This window comes from Aquarana catesbeiana, linkage group LG13 (assembly GCF_042186555.1).
Source record: "Aquarana catesbeiana isolate 2022-GZ linkage group LG13, ASM4218655v1, whole genome shotgun sequence".
Taxonomy (NCBI): domain Eukaryota; kingdom Metazoa; phylum Chordata; class Amphibia; order Anura; family Ranidae; genus Aquarana; species Aquarana catesbeiana.
The window spans coordinates 52,964,748-52,990,539 of record NC_133336.1 but is presented as its reverse complement, the minus strand read 5'-3'; the positions used below and the strand labels follow the sequence as shown (position 1 = coordinate 52,990,539).

The 25,792-nt window shown below is 40.5% G+C and overlaps 1 protein-coding gene across 7 annotated transcripts in view; it reads left to right on the top strand.

Moving 5' to 3' along the window:
• KLC1 (kinesin light chain 1) overlaps positions 1-25,792 on the top strand; it is a 111,539-nt gene that overhangs the window by 52,298 nt on the left and 33,449 nt on the right. For 3 of the 7 annotated variants that reach the window (XM_073610001.1, XM_073610005.1, XM_073610006.1), the window contains exons 6-13: positions 1,303-1,390; positions 6,470-6,571; positions 9,394-9,567; positions 13,274-13,373; positions 15,763-15,812; positions 18,700-18,764; positions 19,032-19,140; positions 21,731-21,901. In XM_073610001.1, the coding sequence (XP_073466102.1) occupies positions 1,303-1,390; positions 6,470-6,571; positions 9,394-9,567; positions 13,274-13,373; positions 15,763-15,812; positions 18,700-18,764; positions 19,032-19,140; positions 21,731-21,901 (859 nt within the window). The remainder of the gene's footprint in view (positions 1-1,302; positions 1,391-6,469; positions 6,572-9,393; positions 9,568-13,273; positions 13,374-15,762; positions 15,813-18,699; positions 18,765-19,031; positions 19,141-21,730; positions 21,902-25,792) is intronic. The other 4 variants (XM_073610003.1, XM_073610007.1, XM_073610004.1 and 1 more) reach the window with 3 other exon arrangements.

Sequence of the window (25,792 nt, the reverse complement as noted above, 5' to 3'; positions counted from 1 at the left end):
TATAATACAGCTGATAGAGGTATCGTAACTGTATCATCCTATCCGTTGAAGAGATGACAGAGCCCAGATAAGTATCCAATGCCTCCTACCACAGCTCCTCTGACAATTCCGGTATAAACATTTCCCACCAAGACCTGGCCCTCGCTATCATCCCGATGACCCCTGGGCCCACCTCCCTGTAGTATCTGGGAATTATTTGGACCGGGTCAGGGTCCCCAAGAATCCTTTCCAACTAGGTATTCTGTACCTGTACTTCCCCCCTATACTGAACTGCGCCACCACCGTCTGCCGCAGCTGGGCGTATTGAAAATATCAGGTTCTGGGTGTCCCAAACAGTTCCCTCAGCTGAGCAAAGGTACACAGCTTCCCTTCCTGAAATATGTGGTGAAGATACTTAACCCCATATTTAGCCTTTACTCTCCTATCCTCCAGTTTAGAAAATTCCTTCATGGTATCATTATACCACAGGAGGTTATTGGGTGATTTCCATAGGGGTCCATCTTTCTTTTGGTGGGCACAGATATGAAATATCTGTCCAGGCAGAGCCATCACCGATCCAACCTTCTACTCAGCACTCCCTTCCTATATACCATATTCAGAAGAGTCTCCTGTGAAGTAGCCACCGCAGATTCTAGCAACGTAGTAGCATTAGTAATCTGAGGAAAAAATCTCCAATGTAGGAAGGACAGCTGTGCTGCAAAGTAGTAGGCTTGTAAGTCCGGAAGGGCCATGTCCCCCCATTGTAGAAGGCAATTTCAGTACGGCCATGGACACCCTGGGGGCTCGAGATCCCCATAAAAATCCCACCACAACAGAGAGTGTGGTAGAGTCTGTTCCTGAAGATCTGCTTCGACACATAGACAGGTGGTTTTGAGAGGATGTACAAAAACTTGGGGAGAAAAATCATTTTAAATTGCTACTAGTCCTTTTTAGGTGGTTGTCAAATCCAGCCTGGGCCTGCCTTAATGCACATAATGATTCTTCTATTGCCTGCTTGATTATATTGTATATTTTAAAGCATAACTAAACCCAAAAATGTAATATATTGGCCAGTCCCTAGATGTGCTGGCTGCATTTTGTGTTTTTTTTGGCTAATAATAAGATGCAAGGTACATGAAATACCTAATGATCTTGACCAAAATGTCCTTATCACTTTTCTGTGAGATGAACTATAAGCATAAAACAATGTTTTCTTTTTTTTAAACTACTGATACTTTAATATTCTTCAACCAAGCTGTGGATTTAACGGAAGAATGAATGGAGTACAGTTCAGCTTAATCTCTTCCATAAATTCTGTTTCAGGGATCAGAACAAATACAAAGATGCTGCCAATCTATTAAACGATGCTCTGGCCATCCGAGAAAAGACTTTGGGAAAAGATCACCCAGCGGTCTGTAACTGAATTATTTTTTTCACTGCTGTTTTTACAAATTTGTTTTTCCTCCTAACCCGTTCCCTTTCCTAAATTGGTGGTAACTAACCTTAATGTTAAACTCAACAGGAGAGAATGCTTATAGATTGGCTGATGCCTAGATGTAGCAGGTATGACTCTGTAGTTCTGAGCACATCAATAACCAATCAGACCTAATATGTTATAGATGCACACATGTATGTTTTTGTTAAAGTAGCAGTCCTCCCAACACCACCAGCTTCATCCTCTAAGGACTAAATATTAAGGGGATTTTTTCCTCTGAATTCTGTACCTAAGTTATGTTGCTGGCTTATATCTTCCTTTTTTTTTTTTTTTTTTTTTTTATTTATTAATTTTTTTTTAGAGTTTTTTTTTTTTTTTTTTTTTTTTTTAGATTAGAAATTAAGAAAGGAAAAAAATAAAATGGGAACAAGGAATAGATCAATCTCCAGGGAAACTATATTTAGAAGCATTTTAACAATGACCATGAGGTAGCTTTTGATGTGACCTTAAACCCTACATATACCCAGTGAAGTGACACGCCTTAGGTCAGTGATGGCGAACCTTGGCACCCCAGATGTTTTGGAACTACATTTCCCATGATGCTCATGCACTTTGTAGTGTAGATAAACATCATGGGAAATGTAGTACCAAAACATCTGGGGTGCCAAGGTTCGCCATCACTGCCTTAGGTGATATACAGTGAGGGGAAAAAAAGTATTTGAACCCCTGCTGATTTTGTACATTTGCCCACTGACAAAGAAATGATCAGTCTATAATTTTAATGGTAGTTTTATTTTACCAGCGAGAGACAGAATAACAACAAAAAAATCCAGAAAAACACATTTCAAAAAAGTTATAAATTGATTTGCATTTTAATGGGTGAAATAAATATTTGACCCCTTCGCAAAACATGACTTGGTACTTGGTGGCAAAACCCTTGTTGGAAATCAGAGGTCAGATGTTTCTTGTAGTTGGCCACCAGGTTTGCACACATCTCAGCAGGGATTTTGTCCCACTCATCTTTGCAGATCCTCTCCAAGTCATTAAGGTTTCGAGGCTGAAGTTTGGTAACTCGAACTGACATCTCCCTTCACATATTTTCTATCGGATTAAGGTCTTGAGACTGGCTAGGCCACTCCAGGACCTTAATGTGCTTCTTCTTGAGCCACTCCTTTGTTGCCTTGGCCATGTGTTTTGAGTTATTGTCATGCTTGAATACCCATCCACGACATATTTTCAATGCCCGGGCTGAGGGAAGGAGGTTCTCACCCAAGTTTTGACTGTACATGGCCCTGTTCATCGTCCCTTTAATGCGGTGAAGTTGTCTTGTCCCCTTAGCAGAAAAACACCCCCCAAAGCATAATGTTTCCACTTCCATGTTTGACAATGGGAATGGTGTTCTTGGGGTCATAGGCAGCATTCCTCCTCCTCCAAACACATTGAGTTGATGCCAAAGAGCTTGATTTTCATCTCATCTGACCACAAAACTTTCACCCAGTTCTCCTCTGAATCATTCAGATGTTCATTAACAAACTTCAGACGGGCCTGTACATGTGCTTTCTCGAGCAGGGGGACCTTGCTGGCGCTGCGGGATTTCAGTCCCTCACAGCGTAGAGTGTTACCAATTGTTTTCTTGGTGACTATGGTCCCAGCTGCCTTAAGATCATTGACCAGATTCACCCATGTAGTTTGGGGCTGATTCCTCACCATTCTCATTATCATTGAAACTCCACGAGGTGAGATCTTGCATGGAGCCCCAGACCGATGGAGATTGACTGCTTTGGTGATGGTCTTGTAGCCTATTCCAGCCTTGTGTAAGTCTACAATCTTGTCCCTGACATACTTGGACAGCCCTTTTTTTTTTTTTTCCTTGGCGATGGTGGAGACATTGGAATCTGATTGCTTCTGTGAACATGTGTCGTGTTTTTTTTATTTATTTATTTATTTATTTATTTATACAGGTAACAAGCTGAGATTAGGAGCACTCCCTTTAAGAGAGTGCTCCTAATCTCAGCTTGTTACCTGTATAGAAGACACCTGGGATCAAATACTTATTTCACTCCATTAAAATGAAAATCAATTTATAACTTTTTTGAAATTTGTTTTTCTGGATATTTTTGTTGTTACTCTGTCTCTCACTGTTAAAATAAATCCACCAATAAAATTAGACTGATCATTTCTTTGTCAGTGGCCAAACTTACAAAATCAGCAGGTGATCAAACATTTTTTTCCCTCACTATTCTGCCTATACATTAATATGGTCAAGTGTACTTACTGTTGGGGTCAGGTAATATATTGAATGCAAATTGGCCTGCTGCCACTGGGTTATACATTATAAAATATTTTAATAATAAAAAAAAAGATCAAACAAATCCTCCTACATAAGTTGTACCTGTTAATCTGCCATTTTCTCTTTTCTCTATACATCTATTCAAATTTCAGAATTTAATCTTTTTTTTATTTTTTATTAAAATATTTTATAATGTATAACCTAGTGGTAGCAGGCCAATTTGCATTCAATATATCCATCACCTGACCCCAACAGTAAGTACACTTGACCATATACACCTAATGTATGGGCAGAAAGAATAGGCCATAATAGTAAGCGTAAGAACAATGCACATAACAAAAGCACTATAACGAAATATCTCAAGCAACGATCGCTTGGCACTAATATACGGTATATACTGCATCCTGGGAGGTCATCACACGCTTTTCCATACCTGGAAGGACCAGGTATTTACAGAAGTGTCTGACAGCAATGGTGCAGCATTCACTAATAGGACTTTTTTTTTTTTTTGTATCTGTCATAATGTTGAGAATTGCCCTTCCACAACAGAAAGCAACTTTGAAGTCTCTTCAAAGTGACAGACTTCTTTTAGTTGTCATGGAACAGGTGTCCCCCATTAAAAGATTTCTCCTTTTTATTCTTGCTTTAGTGATAACCTAACATTTTTGATAGTCCTTCACTTTCAGTCCCAGTGAAAGTGGACACCAGGATATATAGAATGAATCCTTAGCAGTAGTCTGTTCGCACTTGATTCAGAGGTTTAAAAAAGTTTTCACTTTAGATGCATTTAAAATACCAGATGTAAATGCAAGACGCACTACATTACCTTACATTACATTACATTACACTCATGGCAGAGAGACTTGTTAGGGAGATTATGAAAAGGTGGATTAGAGGAACTGCTGCTTTACCAGAACTTGCTGCTTTTTATATCAAATTAGCAGTTTGATTTATCTTTAAATTTATGATTATAGTGCAAACTTATAAAAATTCTTTCACAGAAAAATCATATAGAATTAGTAGCTATAACCTGATCCCTCATAATAAAGGAGACCTATTAATTCTATGTGTAGAAGTCTAGTTTGCTGGCTTGAAAATAATTCCAGATTATGACTGTTCAGTGAGCTGTATTTATCCTGGCGAATACCAAGCTCTTCACCGATTGCTAACAAGACTGCTCTTGCCTACTGGAGCTCCTAAATGTTCTTTTTCTCCATAAATTTAAAAAAACGTTTCAATACCTGCTCCCCCTAATCCTAGACACTTACCTTAGTCCTCTCTGGATCCAGCGCTGTGCCTGGCTGAAGCAGCTCTGCTCCCTCTTCCTGGTCTCAGAGATTTAGAGCAGTGGGAACCGGTGGCTCCTGCAGCTCTGTCAAATCCTGTGAGGAGATAGCGGTGGGTGTGATTGAGCCGTGTTGTGTGTCTAAGGACACACACAGCCCAGCTCAGGAGAGTTCCCGCATGGGTGCCCCCTCAGTACATGGCTTCCCACTGGGAAGGAGGAGCTGACACTGCTGGGAGGGGATTCCAGAATAGGAGGTAAGGGGCCACACATAGATCAGGTAAGTATAACTTCTTTTTTAATTAAAAAAAAAAAAAAAAAAAAGCCTTTGCAACCACTTTGTTAAACCCAGTAGCATTTGGGACATTTTAAAGAGGCACTGCCACTTTGCCATTTCATGGAGTGACAGTAACTGCAGATCATCCTTCCATCCGGGCTGTTATACTTGCCGAGCCACATCACCAGATCCCTCACTAAAGGAGCTAGGCTTTGAGGTATGAGGGAGCACATGACCGCTCTCATGTGACAGTGCTCCGGTATGAGTGATCCATCAAACTCTTGCTGATGGGCCTGTGTCATCATCCCCTTGTCCTAAATTCCAACATTGGAGCTTAGACAGGCTGGAATGCTGCAATGATTAGGCACCAAAAGACAGTAGCATGAAATCTTGGGAGTAGTTTGGGGTAGGCTGATTGCAAACACTGTCACTTGGCCCTTAGCGAGAGTATCAATCGGGGAGGGCTGGAGAGGTTAGTATAAGGGCTTATGCACACAGAAAGAAGCTCAGCCCCATACAACAGCCAGAACAGTTTTATTTAGTTTTTTTTTCCACCTCCTGCACTGTGTAAGCAGCTCATAAACAACAAGAATGTGAATTGGAACGACTGCTTGCAGTCCAACTTAAGAGTGTGCCTAAAAGGTGATATTGTTGCAGCATAATTGAGTGAGTCCTCTTAAAAGGTTAGGGGATCATCATGGCACTGATGTCCACTTTCTGCATCTTTTGAGGACCATCCACCTTTAAAGAAGAGGTGACAGGAAAAGATAACCTGTGAATCACGCAACTGGCCTAAAGACATCTGGAAAAGGTAAGTATATAAAAAACAAAAGCGTAAATTACAGGTTTAGGGTGCCTCCAGAGGGGAGCAATAAAGTGGGGGTAATCTTGGAGTTGTTGTTTTAATTGTCTTGATGACTTTACAGTAATCACTACAGCACTCTTTAGTCAGTTATTTTATGAATATGCCTTCTAGTTTTGCGCCTTATAGGTATGTGACAGAGTTTCTGCCTGACCCACAACCTTTCAGAGTAGTAGACAGTCCTTCTGTATGCTTCCTGCAGATATCAGTCTATCGTCCTCTCAGTCTGAATCCATTTTCTTTCAATCAGCACTGATTCTTTGAGACGCTTTGTTCTTTGGTGTTATGGTAATGTATTGGTTGAAGCCTCTGGATATTAATCTGTGCATTATCCTCTACAGGTTGCTGCCACACTTAATAACCTAGCTGTGCTCTATGGGAAGAGGGGGAAGTACAAGGAAGCAGAACCATTATGTAAGAGGGCCCTGGAGATTCGGGAAAAGGTAAGCTAATGAACTGCTAAGCAACTGACCAAAGAATACTGTCTGGCAGCAATAGGAGGCAGCTCGCCCACGTTCCATATGTATGATAAGTGCCAGAAAGAGTGCATTATATTGTTTTATTGAAAGAATGTAAACATTACAGGATGACGTCTTCAAATTATTTATTGTATATTTAATATTCACTATAAGCTCCAAGTAACATCAATGATTTTTAATTGCCTTTTAGCTTCTTTTGTATTTTATCAAAATTCCACTTAGAGAGAGCGTCACCTTGCCATGCAGGGTAAAGTGACATGGTCTCAGAAAAGACCTTCTTCAACACTGCTACCCTCCTTATAAGTTGCATTACTAGTGCTTCCTTTTCATTCTACAGCCATGCCCAAAAGTTTAGAGGATGATACAAATATACATTTTCACAAAGTCTGCTGCTTCAGTGTTTTTAGATCTTTTTGCCAGATGTTAACTATGGTATACTGAAAGCGTTTGTTAACCCACAAAAAGAAAAATGTAAAATTGATTCTGTCCCTTTTAAAGCGTTTTATACAGCACAGTGCTTGTGCTGTCATTTGGCCCCCTGTAACACCTGTAATACCTGGCTGATCCTGACAGTTTTTGCCCTCCCCTATGTAAACTGACCATGGTTCATCATGGCTGCTGAGCCCTGACACCATGGTCGGTTTACGTGCCTCCATCATCCGCAGCTCTCCTGACCTCCTCCTGTGCTACTGCATCCTCCTCCCTGCCTGTCTTCCCCTGTGTCAGTGCGCTCCCTCCGCTCCTGCTGCTCTCATAACTGTTAGATTTTTATATAAGCCCCTCTGTGTCCTAATAACAATCCTGTCTGTGTGCTTTAATAAAAAAATGCCTCCTTTACTGTATTTCACAGTGGTTCCCCGCGATCACATGACCGGTCGGCGCTCTCTCTTCCTCACATCCTGGTTGACGTCAGTGGGGGAAATCTCAGCCCCGCCCACTGCATCTGTCAGCCGGGCAGAGGAAAGAGCTAGGAACTGCTGGGTTGCAAGGAACCGATGTGAAATCCAGTAAAGGATGCATTTTTTTTTTAATAAAAGCATACAGACAGGAGCACTTGTTATTAGGACACAGAGGGCTTATATAATGTCATATAAGTGGGTTAACAACCACTTTGAAGTATAATTTACAAGCATTTCATGTCGAAGGCTTTTATTGACAATTACATTAAGCTTATGCAAAGAGTCAATATTTGCAGTTTTGACCCTTTTCTTTTTCAAGACCTCTGCAATTCGCCCTGGAATGCTGTCCGTCAACTTCTGGGCCACATCCTGATGGCAGCCCTTTCTTGCATAATCAATGCTTGGAGTTTGGCAGAAGTTGTGGGGTCTCTTCTTTTTGTTCGCCTCTTGAGGATTGACCACAAGTTCTTAATGGGATTAAGGTCTGGGGAGTTTCCTGGCCATGGACCCAAAATGTTGATGTTTTGTTCCCCAAGCCGCTTAGTTATCACTTTTGCCCTATGGCAAGGTGCTCCATCATGCTTGAAAAGGCATTGTTCGTCACCAAACTGTTGGATGGTTGGGAGAAGTTGCCCTCGGAGGATGTTTTTGTACCATTCTTTATTCATGGCTGTGTTCTTCGGCAAAATTGTGAGTGAGCCCATTCCCTTGGCTGAGAAGCAACCCCACACATGAATGGTCTTGCGATGCTTTACTGTTGGCATGACACAGGACTGATGGCAGCACTCGCCTTTTCTTCTCCGGACAAGGTTTTTTTTCGGGGTGCCCCAAACAATCAGAAAGGGGATTCATCAGAGATAATTACTTTACCCCAGTCCTCAGCAGTACCATCCCTGTACCTTTTGCAGAACATCTTGCTTCTTTGCTGCCCTTCCTGACACCAGGCCATCTTTCAAAAGTTTTTGCCTCACTGTGTGTGCAGATGTACTCACACCTGCCTGCTGCCATTCCTGAGCAAGCTCTGCACTGGTGGTGCCCCAATCCTGCAGCTTAATCAACTGTGAGACGGTCCTGGCTCTTGCTGGACTTTCTTGGATGCCCTGAAGCCTTCTTCATATCCATTGAACCCCTCTCCTTGAAGTTCTTGGTGGTCCGCTAAATGGTTGATTTAGGTGCAGTCTTGATAGCAGCAAAATCCTTGTCTGTGAATCCCTTTTTATGCAAAGCAATGATGACTGCTGGGGTTTCCTTGTAGGTAACCATGGTCAACAGAGGAAGGACAATGATTTCAAGCACAAAGGTCTTTTTAAAGCTTCCAGTCTGTTATTCTAACTGTGTCATTCTCAAAACCTTCGGCCTTACCTGGCACTTCTGGGTATGTAGAAGTATGTGACCTCCTCCCCTATGACATTAATCCGTTCTAGCAGCCAAATTCCTATCACATGACTGGAGAAGTGATGTAGCCACTCCTACGGGTTGCTGACACCACTCTTTATAATTCTGGCTGGGATGGAGGAAGGAGTGGTGAGGGATCACTGGTAAGGTGAGTATAGGAGGACCCTTTCCAAAGACTGTGACTTTGCCTTGTTTGGTTTTAAAGCCCATCCAAACTTTGAAAACTGGGCCAGGGATAGAACTTTCTGTGTGATATTTTTTTTCTTTTTGTTCATTTCACAGATGGCAAATTTCTGATTGGTATAGTGGGGAATAGAACAATTGTGGGGGATTTATTGTTGCCTTTCCCTACTTGTCCCAGTCACCATGGCTGTGATAAATAGGCATGAATAATTTTGTGAACTTTGTTCTAGACAGTGTTTTTGATTATTGTAGCTTTATATTAAGGTGCATTACTCTGGTAAATGAATGATCGGTTTTCTTTCTGTGTAGGTATTGGGTAAGGACCACCCAGACGTAGCTAAACAACTGAACAACTTGGCCTTACTTTGTCAGAACCAAGGCAAATACGAGGAAGTGGAATACTATTACCAGAGAGCATTAGAGATTTACCAGACCAAATTGGGGCCAGATGATCCAAATGTGGCAAAAACCAAGAACAACCTGGTAACCTTTAGAGAGAAAATTTAAAATGGTTTTAAATCTTTGCATGCTGTAGTACCACCTTTGCTGTAGTACCGTTTACTGGAAACACATGAAGTCAATCATTTAAAAGGGTGTCAATATACTTTGATGCAAAGTGGTTAAAGAATCATGTAGCAAAAGGCCAAATCCCTTGTTGATACATTTATGATTATTCATAAAACACAAATCACATTTTTAATAGGTTATTGATGATTGGCTTTTGGCTAATGAGCATGGAAGACTGCTAGCTGGACCACAACAACAAATTGACAAAAAACTCCATACCATAGACTCTTGGTTGTATGCATTATACAGCAGACAACCACGAGAGACACCTCCCTATGCTTGGTAAACTACCATCATATTAGCAGTGCCCCAAAAGAAAAAAGACTGGAAATGGTTGATCCTAGTAGGAGAAACTACATCATAAAATCTGGGAAATAGCGCATCCAGTCATATTAATAACCATTGAATATTAATATTTTCTGTTATAGCTGTGTGTAGTCATTTTGAAAACACTAAAAGTGTGGCAGGACTAAACATTTTATACATTCTCCTCCCTGTCCAAGTAGTTAGCCTGGGTCTGTCATGTAAGGCAATGCTGTCAAGATTACCTAAAACAGAATTTAAATGATTGAAAATGTTATTTTAATTGTACAGTGTTCATAGACTCTGGGTTATTAGCTTGTACCTTCAGGTGTTTGGACGCTGGTAAAGCTTTTGAGGACACACTCACTGGGTGCCTTTACATATAACCCTACCCAACTAAGTCCTCGTTTTTTTTTTTACTAGTGTCCAAAAGTGATGGACCTCTTCTCCCGTACAAAGAAATCACTCTTCGCTAAAGGATAAGTTCACCTTTGTTATATGGTACATGTTACACCCATATTTAGGGTGTAACATGTTACAAGAATGCACCTGCCTTACCCCCTCCCAATCCCTTATTGTGACATTGGCTGTGGGATCCTCTCCCTGCACCAATTGTCACAATTTTTGAACAATGTGCCTGTGTGGGATTCCACCCACACAGCCGCAGCATTCATTTAGAGTTCCATGAATGACTGAACTACAAGTACTGTCTGCAGCCGACTTGTAGTTTTCAATGAACTGCGATGGTGCTGGTGAGCTCTTGTAGTTCATTGGTTCTTCCCAGACTTCAGAAACTGCCCGTATGGGAGGTACAGGCAGACAGCAGACTGAGAGTCTGCAGAATTAGAAATCAAAGTCTGCGCTAAATGATCCATACAATTTTTAGTAATGATTAGTAAATGCAAATGAAAAAAACAAGTGAAAAGCGATAATTCCCAAAGACTTGGTGTCACAGAAAAACGAAATAAAATGTCCAAACAGTACCACCATCAATGTACCCATGCAAAATCAAAGTCCACAAAATTGATTGAAGTGATGATCCAAAAATCGTGACAGCCACCAGCATGACACTGTCCACCACCATAGATAGTATGAGTACACTTACCAGAAGGTGTGGACCCAAGTACCTTACGGTAATGAGTCACACAGACAGTGATGAGTAAACATCACAAGGGAAACTAGGTCTATCATGTATTTCATAAGGATGGATCTCTTATATCCCCTCAATTCTGGTATGGATGGACTCCAACTTGCACTAGCCGTCTCTCTGAAAATGTGCACATATGTGGAAACACACCAAGCAATTGCACACCGTGTAAAAACATCATAAACAAATTTATTTAAAAAGTACAGAACACTTACAAGAAAGATGTATACAGCGCTGTTAAATATAATCCCAAGTAGCATGCAATGAGCTCAGCTGGCCTGACGTGTTTCGTCAGAAATGATATCCTCATAGGGGTGAATGCCACATCTGATCGTTGCAATATATGAAGTTAAACAAAAAATAAAAAAACATTAGAAATCTGTGAAAGCAGCATCATGTGACGGATGGCAGCCGAGGCACCGGGCACTCGCTCCAAGCCTCGTTTCCGCCGTCAACCACCAAGAATGGACATGCGCCACCAGGGACATTGATCCCAGGCGTACACATCCTCTGTAGAGGACCACCCACCTTCCCAACCACCTCATAGAGGGATCAGGAAGGTAACTATGGCAAGCCAAGCCTCACTATAGGTTCAACCAAGTAAACACACTATGAAGCTATGTGGCTAATAACAAATCATGTAAAGTGGACAGGACACATAAAATTAGCACATCCAGACATAGACATGCATATATAAAGGAAAAACCCCTAAAAAAAATGGAATGGATGGATAAAAAGCCATAACTGGGACAACATAAAACCCAATATAGGGCATAATAATGAAAGTACAGTACCCCAGAAAAAGAAAAAACAGGGTATCGGTACACAATTGGGCATTTGAGAAAAAAAAAAAAAATAAAGATATAGACATATCTAAAAAATAACTAATCTGTCACAATGGTAGGTGAGTAATAAACCTTAAGACCATACCAGGAGGGAGGATTTAGGCAGCCAGGATTCTGGCATTGCAGATCATGGGTGCAATGCTTTACAGGCTGCAGTGTAAAAAAAAAAAGGACCTTTCCCTTTTTTAACCAGCAATATGATTATATATATATATATATATATATATATATATATATATATATATATATATATATATATATATATATATATTGCAAAAGGAACTTATCCTTTAACTAGATTATTTAATCTTTAGATATTTCAATCAACTCTTCCCTGCTCTTTAACCACTTCAGCTTCAGAAGACCCCCCCCCCCCTTCCTGACCAGGCCATTTGTGGCTCTACGCTACTTTAACTGACAATTGTGTGGTCTTGCAATGCTGTACCCAAACAAAACTTGTATAATTTTCACACAAATAGTTTTCTTTTGGTGGTATTTGGTCACCTCTGGGTTTTTTATTATATAAACCAAAAAAGGCCAACAATTTTGGGGAAAAAAAAATATTTTTTTAGTTTCTGCTATAAAACAAATGCCATAAAAAAAATCTAATCTCAATAAATTTTGGCCAAAATGTATTCTGATACATGTCTTTTTGTAAAAATAATACCAATAAGTGTATATTGCTTGGTTTGTGTGAAAGTTATAGCTTCTACAAACGATGGGATACATACTGGATTTTTTTTTCTTTTGAGTATACTAGTAATGGTGATCAGCGACTTATAACGGAACGGCGGCCAGTCTGACTCTAACAGACACTTTGTGGGAACTAACTGCCAGTGACATTATTACAGTGATCAGTGCTAATATGCACTGTCACTGTACTAATGACTCTGAGCAGGAAGGTGTTAACAGGGGCGATCAAAGTGTTAAATATGTGCCTAACAATTGTTTGTGTGTACTGTGTGTTACTGGCCGGGACCCAGTGATCTGCATGTGCTGTGGTGCACAACTGGGCTTGTGCGCCATCCTACTGGAAACGCAGAGTCACGTGTTTATACCCATGATTCTGTGCAGCTGGCCCGCACTGTAGCAGTAAATGTGCAGCGCATGGTTGGCAACTGGTTAATAATAGAATAGAAGGAGCACATCCAGATCAGTGCAACCTCATTAAAATTATTACTCTTGAAGCTTAATTCTAATTTTAGATTTTTCATGGTGTGTTGTTGTTGGTGTTTTGTTTTTTTTTTTTTTTTTTTTAATTCTCCCATTCTGTGTGACTTTTTTTCTAAAGTATAACTACTAATGCCTTAATGCCTCTGTGTTCCAGGCTTCTTGCTATCTGAAACAAGGCAAGTTCAAGCAAGCTGAGACTTTGTACAAAGAAATCTTGACAAGGGCACATGAAAGGGAGTTTGGATCAGTTGACGGTGAGAGTTTGGGTTATAAAAAAAGATTCTAACTAATAAAATTTGTCTAATTTAAACTATATTGAAAAACGTCATCATAGATTTCAGCTGGATTGTTTAAGGTATTTTAAAAATGACACATTGGGGTTTATTTACTAAAGCTGGAGAGTGCAAAATCTGGCTCACTTCTGCAAGCAAACCAATCAGCTTCTAACCTTGACTTGCTTGGCAATAAAACCTGGAAGCTGAAGTTTCTTTGCAGAAGTGAGCCTGATTTTGCGCACTCCACTTTTAGTAAATAAACCCCATTTTTTTTAAAAGTGATGCCAGCAAAGTGAACCTTTCCCTAGCTTTCACATCAGTCTCTATCTCTTCAAGCTGATGTGAGAAATTGCTTGTGTTTATGCTTTTTTTTTTTTTTTTCCTTCCCCTTTTCTCTTCTGCTGCTTGGTTTCCCTGAAGCCAGCGATGACAAAGCCCTGGCTGCCCCCTGGGAAGGCAACTATATCATTGCCTTCAGGAAAACCCTGTACCTTAAAGATCTCCCAGTATTGTCATACTGTACAGATCTTGGGGAAGGGTTTTTTCCCTCCCAACAGCTGCCTGTAGTGTTCTAGTAGAGAGTTGAAGTGCATGACATCATATAGGTAAGTATGATCATTTATTTTTGCCCTTATTGAGGTACACAGGTTTCTAGAATATGGTTGGGGGAAGAAGAGGCAAGCTTTAACCTCTAAATCGAACCGTGGCTCAAGACAAAACTAATAATCAGGTGCCCAAAATCAAAAAAACAAAATACAAGTCTGTGTGGTGTGTGTGTGTGTGTGTATATGTATATGTGTATATATATGTATATATATGTATATATATATAATATATATTTATTCATTAAAAAGTTCATTTATTTCAGTAATTCAATTCAAAAAGTGAAACTCCTATATTTTATATAGATGTGTTACACACATGGGGTGATATAGCTGGTCAGCCGGCGGGAGCATGAAGTGCTCTAGAATTTTCTGGTAGAGGGTTGTGCTGACTTTGGATTTGATAAAACACAGTGGACCAAAACAAGCGGATGACATGGCTCCCCTAATCATCACTCACTGTGGATAGTTCACAATGGACCTCATGCAAGTTGGATTCTGGGCCTCTCCCACTTTTCCTCCAGACTCTGGGACATTGATTTCCAAATGAGATGCAAAATTTTCCACAGTCAGTGATGATTTGGGGAGCCATGTCATCTACTGGTGTTGGTCCACTGTGTTTTATCAAGTCCAAAGTCATCACAAACCTCTACCAGGAAATTCTAGACCACTTCATGGTTCCCTCTGCTGACCAGCTTATTGGAGATGCTGAAATGCAGTGTGCTCCTGACTTCATGTAATCTAATAATGTTGCTTCTGCTGTACTCAAGCAGTGCTCATCAGCCCTGTCTGATTCTTCAGTGTTAGACTACAAAACACCACCTCTGCTCCTCAACTCCATCACATAAGGGAACAGAGTTTTGTAGGCCAGCAGAGAAGAATTGGACAGGGCTATTTGTTTGGGATTTGCAGCCATTTTAAAGAGATAATACACAAGGCACATCTATGCATGTGTTGCAGAGATTTAGATAATGTATATTTTGTATATATATTTGAAAAAAAATCTCTAACATAATATCTAGCAACCTATAGAAATACAGAATGTTTTTATCATGAACACAAATATGCACGTCAGGTACACATGCAAATAAAAGCAATTGTTGCTCCACGCATTTTAGGTGTCACCATGCACGTTGGAGTACTAACTCTAGTGCCATCATTCACTGTTAACTCCAAGATAATGAGCCATTAAAGCCTTTTAAAGAGTTGTCTATGTACATTTTAGGGTATTCTAGTTTCTTACCATTTCTCAGGCTGTATGATTTTAAGGCTTGACATATTTGTTTTCCTATTTACTTGGCACAACCTTATCCTTTTATATTTTACCAACAAATTGGATATTATGTTTGTGCACTAATATTAGCTTGATAGTCTTTCTTACTAAAAGTACATATTTGATAAACTGTAGCACACATATGTGAGATGAAAAAAAAAATGGCCACTACTACCTTTATTTTACAGGGTCCCTGCTTTTCAAAAAATGTGTTTTTTTTTTTTTTTTTTCTTCAGAGTATAGTATGCAAATCTTGCCCTTCTCTTTTTTAGTTTTGTCAGTCTGCCAATCCCACTCTGGCAGTATGTACTTTTTGGTGAATTGGCTTTTGCGCCTCCATTCTGAGGATTTTTCTCTGTATTCTGTGAGGGTGACACTTTTCAAAAGAAGATATAGATGCTGAACAGTTTCCAGATGTAATACATGCAAGCAGTGTAGGAAAACCAGTAAAATTAACAGGCTGTACTTAATTTAAATTTTTATGCTCTTACAGATGAGAACAAACCTATCTGGATGCATGCCGAAGAAAGAGAAAAGTTCAAAGTAAGGTTCGCAGATTGGATGCGAATTGCAATTTTGGTTTTGGGAAAAGATAAAAACTGCTTTTTTTTTTTTTGTTTTTTTTTTTTAACAATGTGCTAATGTTGTAAATCACTTGTTATTGTGAATTTTATTTCCTTACCTATTCCAATTCCTTCTACAGTGGGGAAAATTAATTATTTGATCCCCTACAGATTTTATAAGTTTGCCAATTACAAAGAAATTAGGAGTCTATAATTGTTATAGGTGTATTTTACAAAAATAGAGACAGAATATCAACCAAAAATCCTGAAACACACGATACAAATGTTATAAATTGAGTTGCAGTTCAGTAAGTAAAATAAGTATTTTATCCCCTACCAACCAACAATAATTCTGGCTATATTATGTGCTCATGTGGTACATGGATTTAAGAAGGTGTTCTTAACTCGTTTTGTGTGTAAAAGACTTCTGTCCACAGAATCTTTCTTCCATTTAAACCTCACCATCATGGGCAAGACCAAACAGCTGTCAAAGGAGGTCAGGGACAAGATTTTAGACCTGGAATGGGCTACAAGACCATCAGCAAGAAGCTTGGTGAGGAGGAGACAACTGTTGGAGTGATTTATTCGCAAATGGAAGAAATGCGACATAACGATATATCGATCACTCTTGGTCTGGAGCTCCATGCAAAATTTTGCCTCGTGGAGTAAGAATGATCAATGGATCATGAGAAAAGTAAAAGATCAGGCCAGGACTACACTGGAGGAGCTTGTGAATGATCCCAAGGCAGTTGGGACCACAGTCACCAAACAAACCATTGGTAACACAATACACCGCCATGGATTGAAATCCTACAGCACCCGCAAGGTCTCCCTCCTCAAGAAGGCACATGTACAGGCTCATATAAAAAAAACTCACAAAGAAAAACACTGCATCAAACTCAAATGTGCACATTAATGAGAAAATAAGCAAGCATAAAGTCCATAAGTGAATAAATCCCAACACCAAAACGGAATGCTCTGAGATAAAACTTCTAGATCTTCCACCACGAGTGCTCAGTATGAAGATGGTCACTCACCAGAGCTTTTGACCCCTTTTTACAAGGAGGTCAAGAAACACTTTGGGAACCCCAAATTGGTTCCCCTAATGGCATGAATCCACTCCAGTGGCCACTCAGGAAGGAGCTAGAATGTAAAAAATGACTCCAAAGGAGACACAGATGAAAGTCTCGTAGTGTAGTAATTTTTAATAGAGTAAAAACAGCAGCAATAATAGCAGTTACACTCACATGTGATAGTGCCTGGCCTGGCGCTAGACATTCTAGCTCTTATGGTGGAAGATCTAGAAGTTTTATCTCAGAGCATTCCATTTTGGTGTTGGGATTTATTCACATATGGACTTTATGCTTGCTTAATTTCTCATTAATGTGCACATTTGAGTTTGATGCAGTGTTTTTCTTTGTGACAGTTTTTTTTATATGAACATGTATAGCGCCTTATTCTTTGTTATAATTTCGCACAGTTCCAGTGATTCGTTCACTTTAAAGGGGACAGCTGTTTTTTTGGTACACTTTTTTACATGTACAGGCTCGTCTGAAGTGTGCCAGCGAACATCTAAATGATTCAAGGAATGATTGGGAGAAAGTGCTGTGGTCAGATGAGACCAAAATTTAGTCAAAATTGGCATTAATTGACTCTCTGTGTTTGGGGGAAGAAAAATGCTGACTATGACCCTAAGAGCACCATCCCTACAGTCAAGCACGGAGGTGGAAACAATATGCTTTGGGGCTGTTTCTCTGCTAAAGGTACAGGCCGACTTTGCCGCATTGTGGGGCCAATGGCCGGGCCATGTATTGTAAAATCTTGCATGAGAACATTCTTCCCTCAGCCAGAACACAGCATAGGTCATGGATGGGTCTTCCAGCATGACAATGGCCCAAAACCTACCAACAAGGCAACAGGAGTGGCTCAAGAAGAAGCATGTTAAGGTCATGGAGTGGCCTAGTCAGTCTCCAGATCTTAATCCTATAGAAAATGTATGGAGGGAGCTGAAACTTCCAGTTGCCAAGCGACAGCCAAGAAACCTTAAGGATTTAGGGAAGTTCCTGTAAAGAGTGGATCAAAATCCCTCCTAAGATGTGTGCAAACCTGGTAACCAACTACAAAAAAAGTCTTACCTCTGTTACATAGTTACATACATAGTAGGTGAGGTTGAGAAAAAGACAAGTCCAACCTATGTGTGATTATATGTCAGTATTACATTGTATATCCCTGTATGTTGCGGTCGTTCAGGTGCTTATCTAATAGTTTTTTGAAACTATCGATGCTCCCCCGCTGAGACCACCGCCTGTGGCAGGGAATTCCACATCCTTGCCGCTCTTACAGTAAAGAACCCTCTACGTAGTTTAAGGTTAAACCTGTTGTCTTTTATTTTTAATGAGTGGCCGCTTTCTTGTTAAACTCCCTTCCGCAAAAAAAGTTTTATCCCTATTGTGGGGTCACCTGTACGGTATTTATAAATATGCTTGCCAACAAGGGTTTCTCCTCCAAGTACTAAGCCATGTTTTTCTTGGGGATCAAATACTTTTTTTACTCACTAAGCTGCAACTCCAATTTATCACATTTGTATCATGTTTTTTTTCTTTTTTTGGATTTTTGGTTGATATTCTGTCTCTATAAAATACACCTATGATAGAAAATTATAGACCCTTAATTTCTTTGCAAGTGGACAAACTTACAAAAATCCGCAGGGGATCAAATAATTATTTTCCCCACTGTAGATTAGGGATCCCTTCTAAACATAGACCAAAAAAAATTACATTACACAGTATAAAATATGGGATTTTATTTTTTGAAACATGCCAGTATTTTGTAATTTCTTTACTCTTTTATGTATCTTTTTATTTTAGGGTAAACAGAAGGATGGCACATTCGGAGAGTATGGAGGCTGGTATAAAGCATGTAAAGTTGATAGGTAAGTGAAGGTTATGATGCACTATTTCTTGGTCAGTATTTTCACCTATATGCTGCTCTGGCTGTCAGTTGTAAAAGCTAGAACCTCATCCAAGCCCCTGGCAAAAATGAAAAAGTTCTTCTGAATATATGTAAACCATATATTTCCTGTGTCATTCTTTATTCATATGTATGTGTTACAGCTAATTATTGCAATGTAAAGTTGCTGTTAAAAAATAAAATTCTCTACATACCATCTCCAAATACATAATGTTACATTTATCCTTAGTCCCACAGTGACCACTACCCTAAAAAACCTTGGAGCACTTTACAGACGTCAGGGCAAGTTTGAAGCTGCAGAAACACTAGAGGAGGCGGCGATGAGGTCACGGAAACAGGTAAGTGAGGTATCTGGTGTCCTTTTGTCTAGGTTCTGTAGCTTATTGCTCTTCAGCATATTGCAGTGTTAATCAAGTAGGCCCATTTGATCCATTACCTTTTTATCAGTATTTTAGCAGCCCGTGACTTTATGGCTAAATAGCTTTGAAGCTCTGTAGCAGCCAGTCAGAATTTTTTTTTTTTGTGCAGGCTCCAAGTTACTTACATATTACCGTTGATGGTAAATGAAGCATAAATAGAAGAAGTTGACCATTGCTGATTCCCTGCATAAGGGGCAGGTCAGGCCCCGTAGCATAGGTCTTTTACTAAAGCTACACTTGGAGAAAGCCGATATGTACACATACAGAGAAAACTGATTTGTGATTCTGCACAGCCACCCCCCATGTAAAAGATTGCGATAGGAGGCTCTTGATCCAAGTGTAGATTGATCGCGCAATCAAGATATAAACCATATTAAAGTGTACAACATGGTTTGTTTGGCAGCCCACAGACATAGAGGCCTCTGGAAAGTGCCTTTGATGAATTTCAAAGGGTACAAAAACAAACCAGAGCCCTAGGCCGAATGTTGAGGTAACCAGGAAGAGTTAACCTCAAATGGACAAGCCAAGAGCAGCCAACAGCAGCTTTGCGATCAGCTGCTAGAGCCTGCTTTTTAATAGTGACTTTTTAAGATCATTTATAATTTTTAACCCACTTAAGCCTAAAACCATCTTCATTCCAGCAATTTTAAGACTCAATTAAAGCAACCGTTGAAACCTGTTGGCTATTTACAAAACTTCCATGGTCTTGCATCATTGAATCTGGCACTCCTGAACCCTTTGTGCTCTAGGGAACCAGACAACCAAAGACATTACAAAAAGTTTATATTAGGAAAGATTTGGGTACTTAACACTAGTTTTCATTTTAAAATGCCTTTAACTGTTTGTAATGGATACTTAATAAAAGAAAAAAAAGTGATGGCTAATCTTGTCCACACATTCCCTTCTACTGCATATTCTAGATCTATGATCCAAAACATATTGCTTAGAAATACCTGTGTAGTCTAACCATTGCCCCAAAATAAATATTAAATATGTAGGATCGACAGATCCTGCTCTTGTAGGTTTGTAATACACACAAGGTCTAGCCTTGCCCTCTATTACATGTTCTGATTGGACAAAACTCCAGGTCCCTCATATTTGCCGTCTACTCTGATCCCCACTGACAAAGAATAGAGCTGTCACCTCAGTTAGAAAATCATATGCAGTAAAAGAGAATTGCATGGTCTCTGTTGGAGTATATGGCCATGTGACATTTGTGCTCATTGTCCTGGTGTTGGCATGCCGTGTTCAGTAGTCCATTTATGAAGTGATTTGTGACTGAATCATTGTGTTTCCCTGCTGGCTTACAGAGCTCAGTGTGATGCAGAAATGTGGTGTCTGATTTATTATGTTTATCTGCAACACAAACTTAGGTTTGGGAAACAGGATCACAAGCCTTTGATACAAGCTTGAAAATCCCCTTGGACTTGTTTCAGTCGCTCACGGTGTTAAGATAATAGAGAACGGGCCAAGTTATAGAACCTCTTTTTAGCTTAACCATACTAGAAAGCATTTCCTGAGCTCTGGTCATAACGTGAACCTTAATAATAGGAGAGTCCATCTGTGCCATTAAAGTGTATCTCCAGTTTTGAATACAGTGGGGAAGAACTAGACTTTCAGTGAGGTCCTTACTGTTTTCTGCCCTTTACTACCTGACAATTTTGTCATCTTAACAGGAAGTGAGGAGTAGTCTCCAAGAGGCAGATAAAGAGAAAAAAAATGCGCTCTCAAGGCAAAGTCAAAGGTTGTTTTTGTAAGAAAATCCCTCAGCCTCCCCAACACTCTACCTTCTTGTTGTTCCTCCATCAGCTCCAACATTGTGTAAGCACTGTATTTGATAGTGTTGTAGCTTGCAAAGGGATAATTTCCTCACCTTCTTGTCAAGGGACAGTGTTTTGGCTTGGTACTTTGAGGCTAGGCATGAGTACTGCATCCTGGGGGGAGGTCGCATGTGCCTCCATCTCCACCTCCAAGTACCAGGTATTTACCAAAGCTCCAAAAAAAAAGGGCCAGTGGGGGGAGGGCTTTTATACAGAATTCAGGGCAAGTAGGGTGGGAGACAGCTCCATGTAAAGTTATGGTGATCTACTGCGTAGGTTGTGATATGATGGCCACTATCAACTTCATGGTGGAGATTTGTAGCCTCTATAAATCTCCCCTATTATCTTTGTCAATTTGTAGTTGGACATCCTTTTGTTGCAGGCTTCAGAGATGCACTAAAATGGGGCTAGTGCCTTTTTACGTTCTGTTTTACCTCCTACGTGCCTTATACCTTTACCTAAACAAGGCCCTTTTCTGTATCATCACACGAGTTCTGGTGGCAGCTTTGTGGAACGTTTCATGTTATGATTATGTCAAGGTATCGGAGTCTGTTACATATCTCTGTCCCTGGAAAGGAAACCAGAATCCGCTTTTGAGGTCTTCCTTTCCAGGCCTTGACCTTTTACAGTCACTGTGTGTTCTTCTAACATAAATCTCAGGGAATTTCTCCCTTTACTTGTAACACAAGGGTCCTGTCTCACAGGGACTAGACAATGTCCACAAGCAGCGAGTGGCTGAAGTGTTAAATGACCCAGAAAGCATTGAGAAGAGGAGAAGCCGGGAAAGCCTCGACGTGGTAAAGTACGAGAGCGGTCCAGACGGAGGGGAGGAAGTGAGTATGAGCGTAGAGTGGAACGGGGTAAGTGCAGTACACAGTGTGCCCAAATAATGGACAATCTTGCTTTATAACCAATCTAAAACACATTAACGTGATCCGCATGCTGGTATAATCCTATTCTGTAATAACAGCAATAATATACAGCAAACTTCCTACCTGATATGCTGATATTTCTATAATCTTTCATCTGGCCTCTTTCCCTTGTCTTATGATGCTGATTGAATGTCCTGTTTTATTGGTTTTGTGGTTTTTTTTTTTTTTTTCTTTCTTTCTGTAGTGTAGATAGTAGTAATATGACAGCAGTTTGCTACAGAATGCTGGACTTTGCACCCAAAGTTAATTTTCTTTTTTTAAAGCCCAAATGAACTCTGGTATATGACCAAATGCCAAGAGCTTCCTGGCATAATATAATGGTATCCAGAATCATAGTAACCCCAGGTTCCTGCTAATGCTGCTGCATAATCCTGTGTTTTGCATGTGTTTTTATGTGCTTTAATGTGGTGGATTGCTTTTTTGTGTGTTTTGTTTTTTTGCTTTTTTTCTTGGAGGAGGAGAATGGATTTTATACACAAAACTGACAAGAATGCACTAAAAACACATGTACATGCATTTTACATGTGCTCTGTGTGCTCCTATTCTTCTATTAAAGTCACACAATGCTACACCAAAAGAAGCACCTGCGCCTTTTCAAAAAATCATCCTGCACCATGTTGCATTGATGTGAATTGGCACCATAGAGAATATTGGGATTTCCATTGTCATGCATGGCAGCGCAATGGCAGACGTAGGAGGAATCGAATTAGTGTGCACAGGGCCTAAAATAGCCTTTCCCATGCTATCATGCTACAGAGTAGGACCTTTACTTTCTGCATGGAAGCAGTAGCACCTCTGCAGCAGTTTGACATGCCCTCTGTGTGTTAAGGCTTGTTATCTCCAGTCATCAAAGCTCATGTCTCCAGCTGATTGAAGAACTCCAATTTTCAGTGGGTAGGTTAGACCGCTGCAGAGAGGCTGCTGCTTCAAAACCAAACATGACAGTTCTATTTCGCAGCATGATGGCAGGGTCAGGCTGTTTTACTATGGCTGTGGCTGCATTACTAGCTAAACTAGAAGACTCTGGTCACATGCCATTATAGTGCACCTGAACCCTGTTGACAGTTTTATACTTGTGTTCAATTGGGCTTTAAGTAAGCTGAAATTGAAATTTCTGTATTTTGCTCATCATTGCTGTTCTTGATGCTTCTGCATAATGGAAGTCTGAGTAGCTTTCTAGTAATTGGAAATAAAACTGTAAATTGATAGGTTAGTTATTTGTAATGTTTAGTGCTATTGTCTGTGTGGTATTTGACTTCTAATCCTGCTAGTTGTTTGTTTGATCTTCACACCGTCAGGTTTCTCCCCAAATTAATATTCCATTCTATCTAGAGGATGGTAAGCAAACCTTGCTTGCAAAATTTTATTTTGTATAGGAGTTTTTTTTTTTTTTTTTTAAGTCAAGTCTTCTAAAAAAGTAGGCCATGTGGTCCTTTTAGATCAGTGGTTCTCAAGCTTTTTGAGACCAGGGTCTGGTAAATTCTTCCAAAAACCCCTTCCATGCCATGTAGCAAAAAATAAAATTAAATGAAAAGTATGGGAATTCAAAATATGTATTTAAATGCTGCATGACTCTGAATGTGGCTGGGTGTCACTGTGGGGAAGGGGGTGATGGGGGTTTTGTAGTAGTTGGGGGGGGTCTCTGCTGCAGACTTTGTTGCCCTGTTGGGGATGAGGTTTCTTAGGGGGCACTATGGAGGGCTGGGGTGGGGGGGGGGGGGGGGGGTACAACACTGTGCAGACTGAGAGTTCTTGCAAAACCTGGGGTTATATTTACACTTTTGAGGGACAAAACATACTTGACATGCATCTAAAGCCTAGTACTCACTTATCAGTAGTTGGCTGAAAGTGCTGATCAGATGCTGATCGGCAGACCTTTTTCGGTCATGCCCCTTGGACAGAAGCTGCACCAGCTGCCATACACACAGGCCAGTTGTCAGTCGTTTTCTATTGAATTGGCGGATACCACCCAATATGCGGCCCATGTGTACAGAGCGTAAAGCTGAAGACTTTTTTTTTTATTTGTTTTTAAGTTTTGGATAGTAGTGAGGGGTAAAGATGGGCTCGGGTGTGTTCAGGATCCTAGTCCCAACCAACCTGCCCAATCCCGACAGGAAGCCGACACTGCACACCGCTAATCACAGGGAGTAAGACAGTTCCCGATCTGTGCAGCGGGAAATGTCTTGCTGCCTGTGATTAGCGGTATGCAGTGTTGGCTTCCTGGTGAGATGGATCGGGTAGGTGGGTTGGAACTAGGATCCCAAACACGCACCAGCCCATTCCTAGTGCAAGGTTATAGAACCGCCTCCAAAAAGGGTTAATAAAAATGTGTTTCATTTACCCTCTCTTTTTAATTAATCCCCTGTGCTGTTTTCTTTACAATGGGACAATCAATCAGCATATATTCCACCTTCATGCAATTTCCTGTAATCAATACCATGAAGATAAAAAGCATGGGATACTGCCTAATCTGATCTGCTGATTTATACTGTGTACTGTACTCTTCCCTTCATTTCTTCTGTACTTCTGCATGTTGTGCTGTTTTCAGCTTGTTACTGTTGAGTTAATATTTTGTTATTGAACACGAAGTAAAGAATTTACAGTATTTCTAGGTCTCTGAATTGGGCCCCTATGCTATTTGGTTTTGGATGGACGGTAACAAAGTAACCAGGCTGGCAATAATATATTTTACCTCTGCAGTCTGACACACCAAAGTAAAATTAATTGCCAGTGTGGATGATCTGGCCATAAGTAAAACATTGTACATTCCCCAATGGATACGGAACATAATGCTTGTTTATTAAGGGATGTTGTTATAAGAGTTTTTCGGAGTCCTGGAAGAAAGTGTGAGGTGCCTACATTTACGTAGAAGCTATGAATTACAAACTGTTATTTTCCAATAGGTTTGCTTCAAGTGGGGCATGAGTGCTCAATATTTATCCTCCATAGAGAACTCATGCCAGCCTACATAAGACAAGGAGGACAGATAAATAGAGTGGACTAGCTGCTTTGTGAATTTGACTACATGTTGACAGAAGCTTTGCGTAAGCTTTCCTTTATTTAAGGTGCTTACAGACTTAAGAGAACATTCATTCAGTCACAGCCAAAGGTCTGTCCACACCTATATGAGCTTACTGGATATCCGAAGTCCAAGCCCATGAGCATTAAAGTCTAAGTTTGCTGAAGGAAAAACAAAAAAAAACAGACTCTGCACAAGGGACCTTACTTACAATATCGGTACCATGTGGCCCTTGTTCTGCTGTCTCCTCCTTTAGTAGAAAGGAATAAATGACAGGAGCGCTTCTGCTAGAAGGGTTTTCAGGGCGCTGTACACAATGGTTAAAAACACTTACAGAATGTAGTAGTAAATCAGGTTCATCAATGAGTTGGGTGTTCCTGGCATGTTATTCCATGTCTCTGTGCCAGCCAGCAGCTGCAGAAACGGAAGGTCCATGGGAGCAAGATGGCTGCCGCTTCTGAGCATGCTCCAAAATGCATCACCCCATGAAATAACAGCGTCTTGAGGACCCTTGCACTCCTACATTAAAAACGCTGTATTACTGCACTTAGAAGCACCTTTCTTTGTACATCTTTTCTTTAGTGGAAATCCCCCCCACACACGCGCACACGCACATACGCGCACACACACACGCACACACATGCGCACGCACATGCGCACGCACACGCACATGCGCACGCACGCACACACACGCGCACGCACACACACACACGCACACACACGCGCACACACACGCGCACACACGCACACACACGCGCACACACGCACACACACGCACACACACGCACACACACACACGC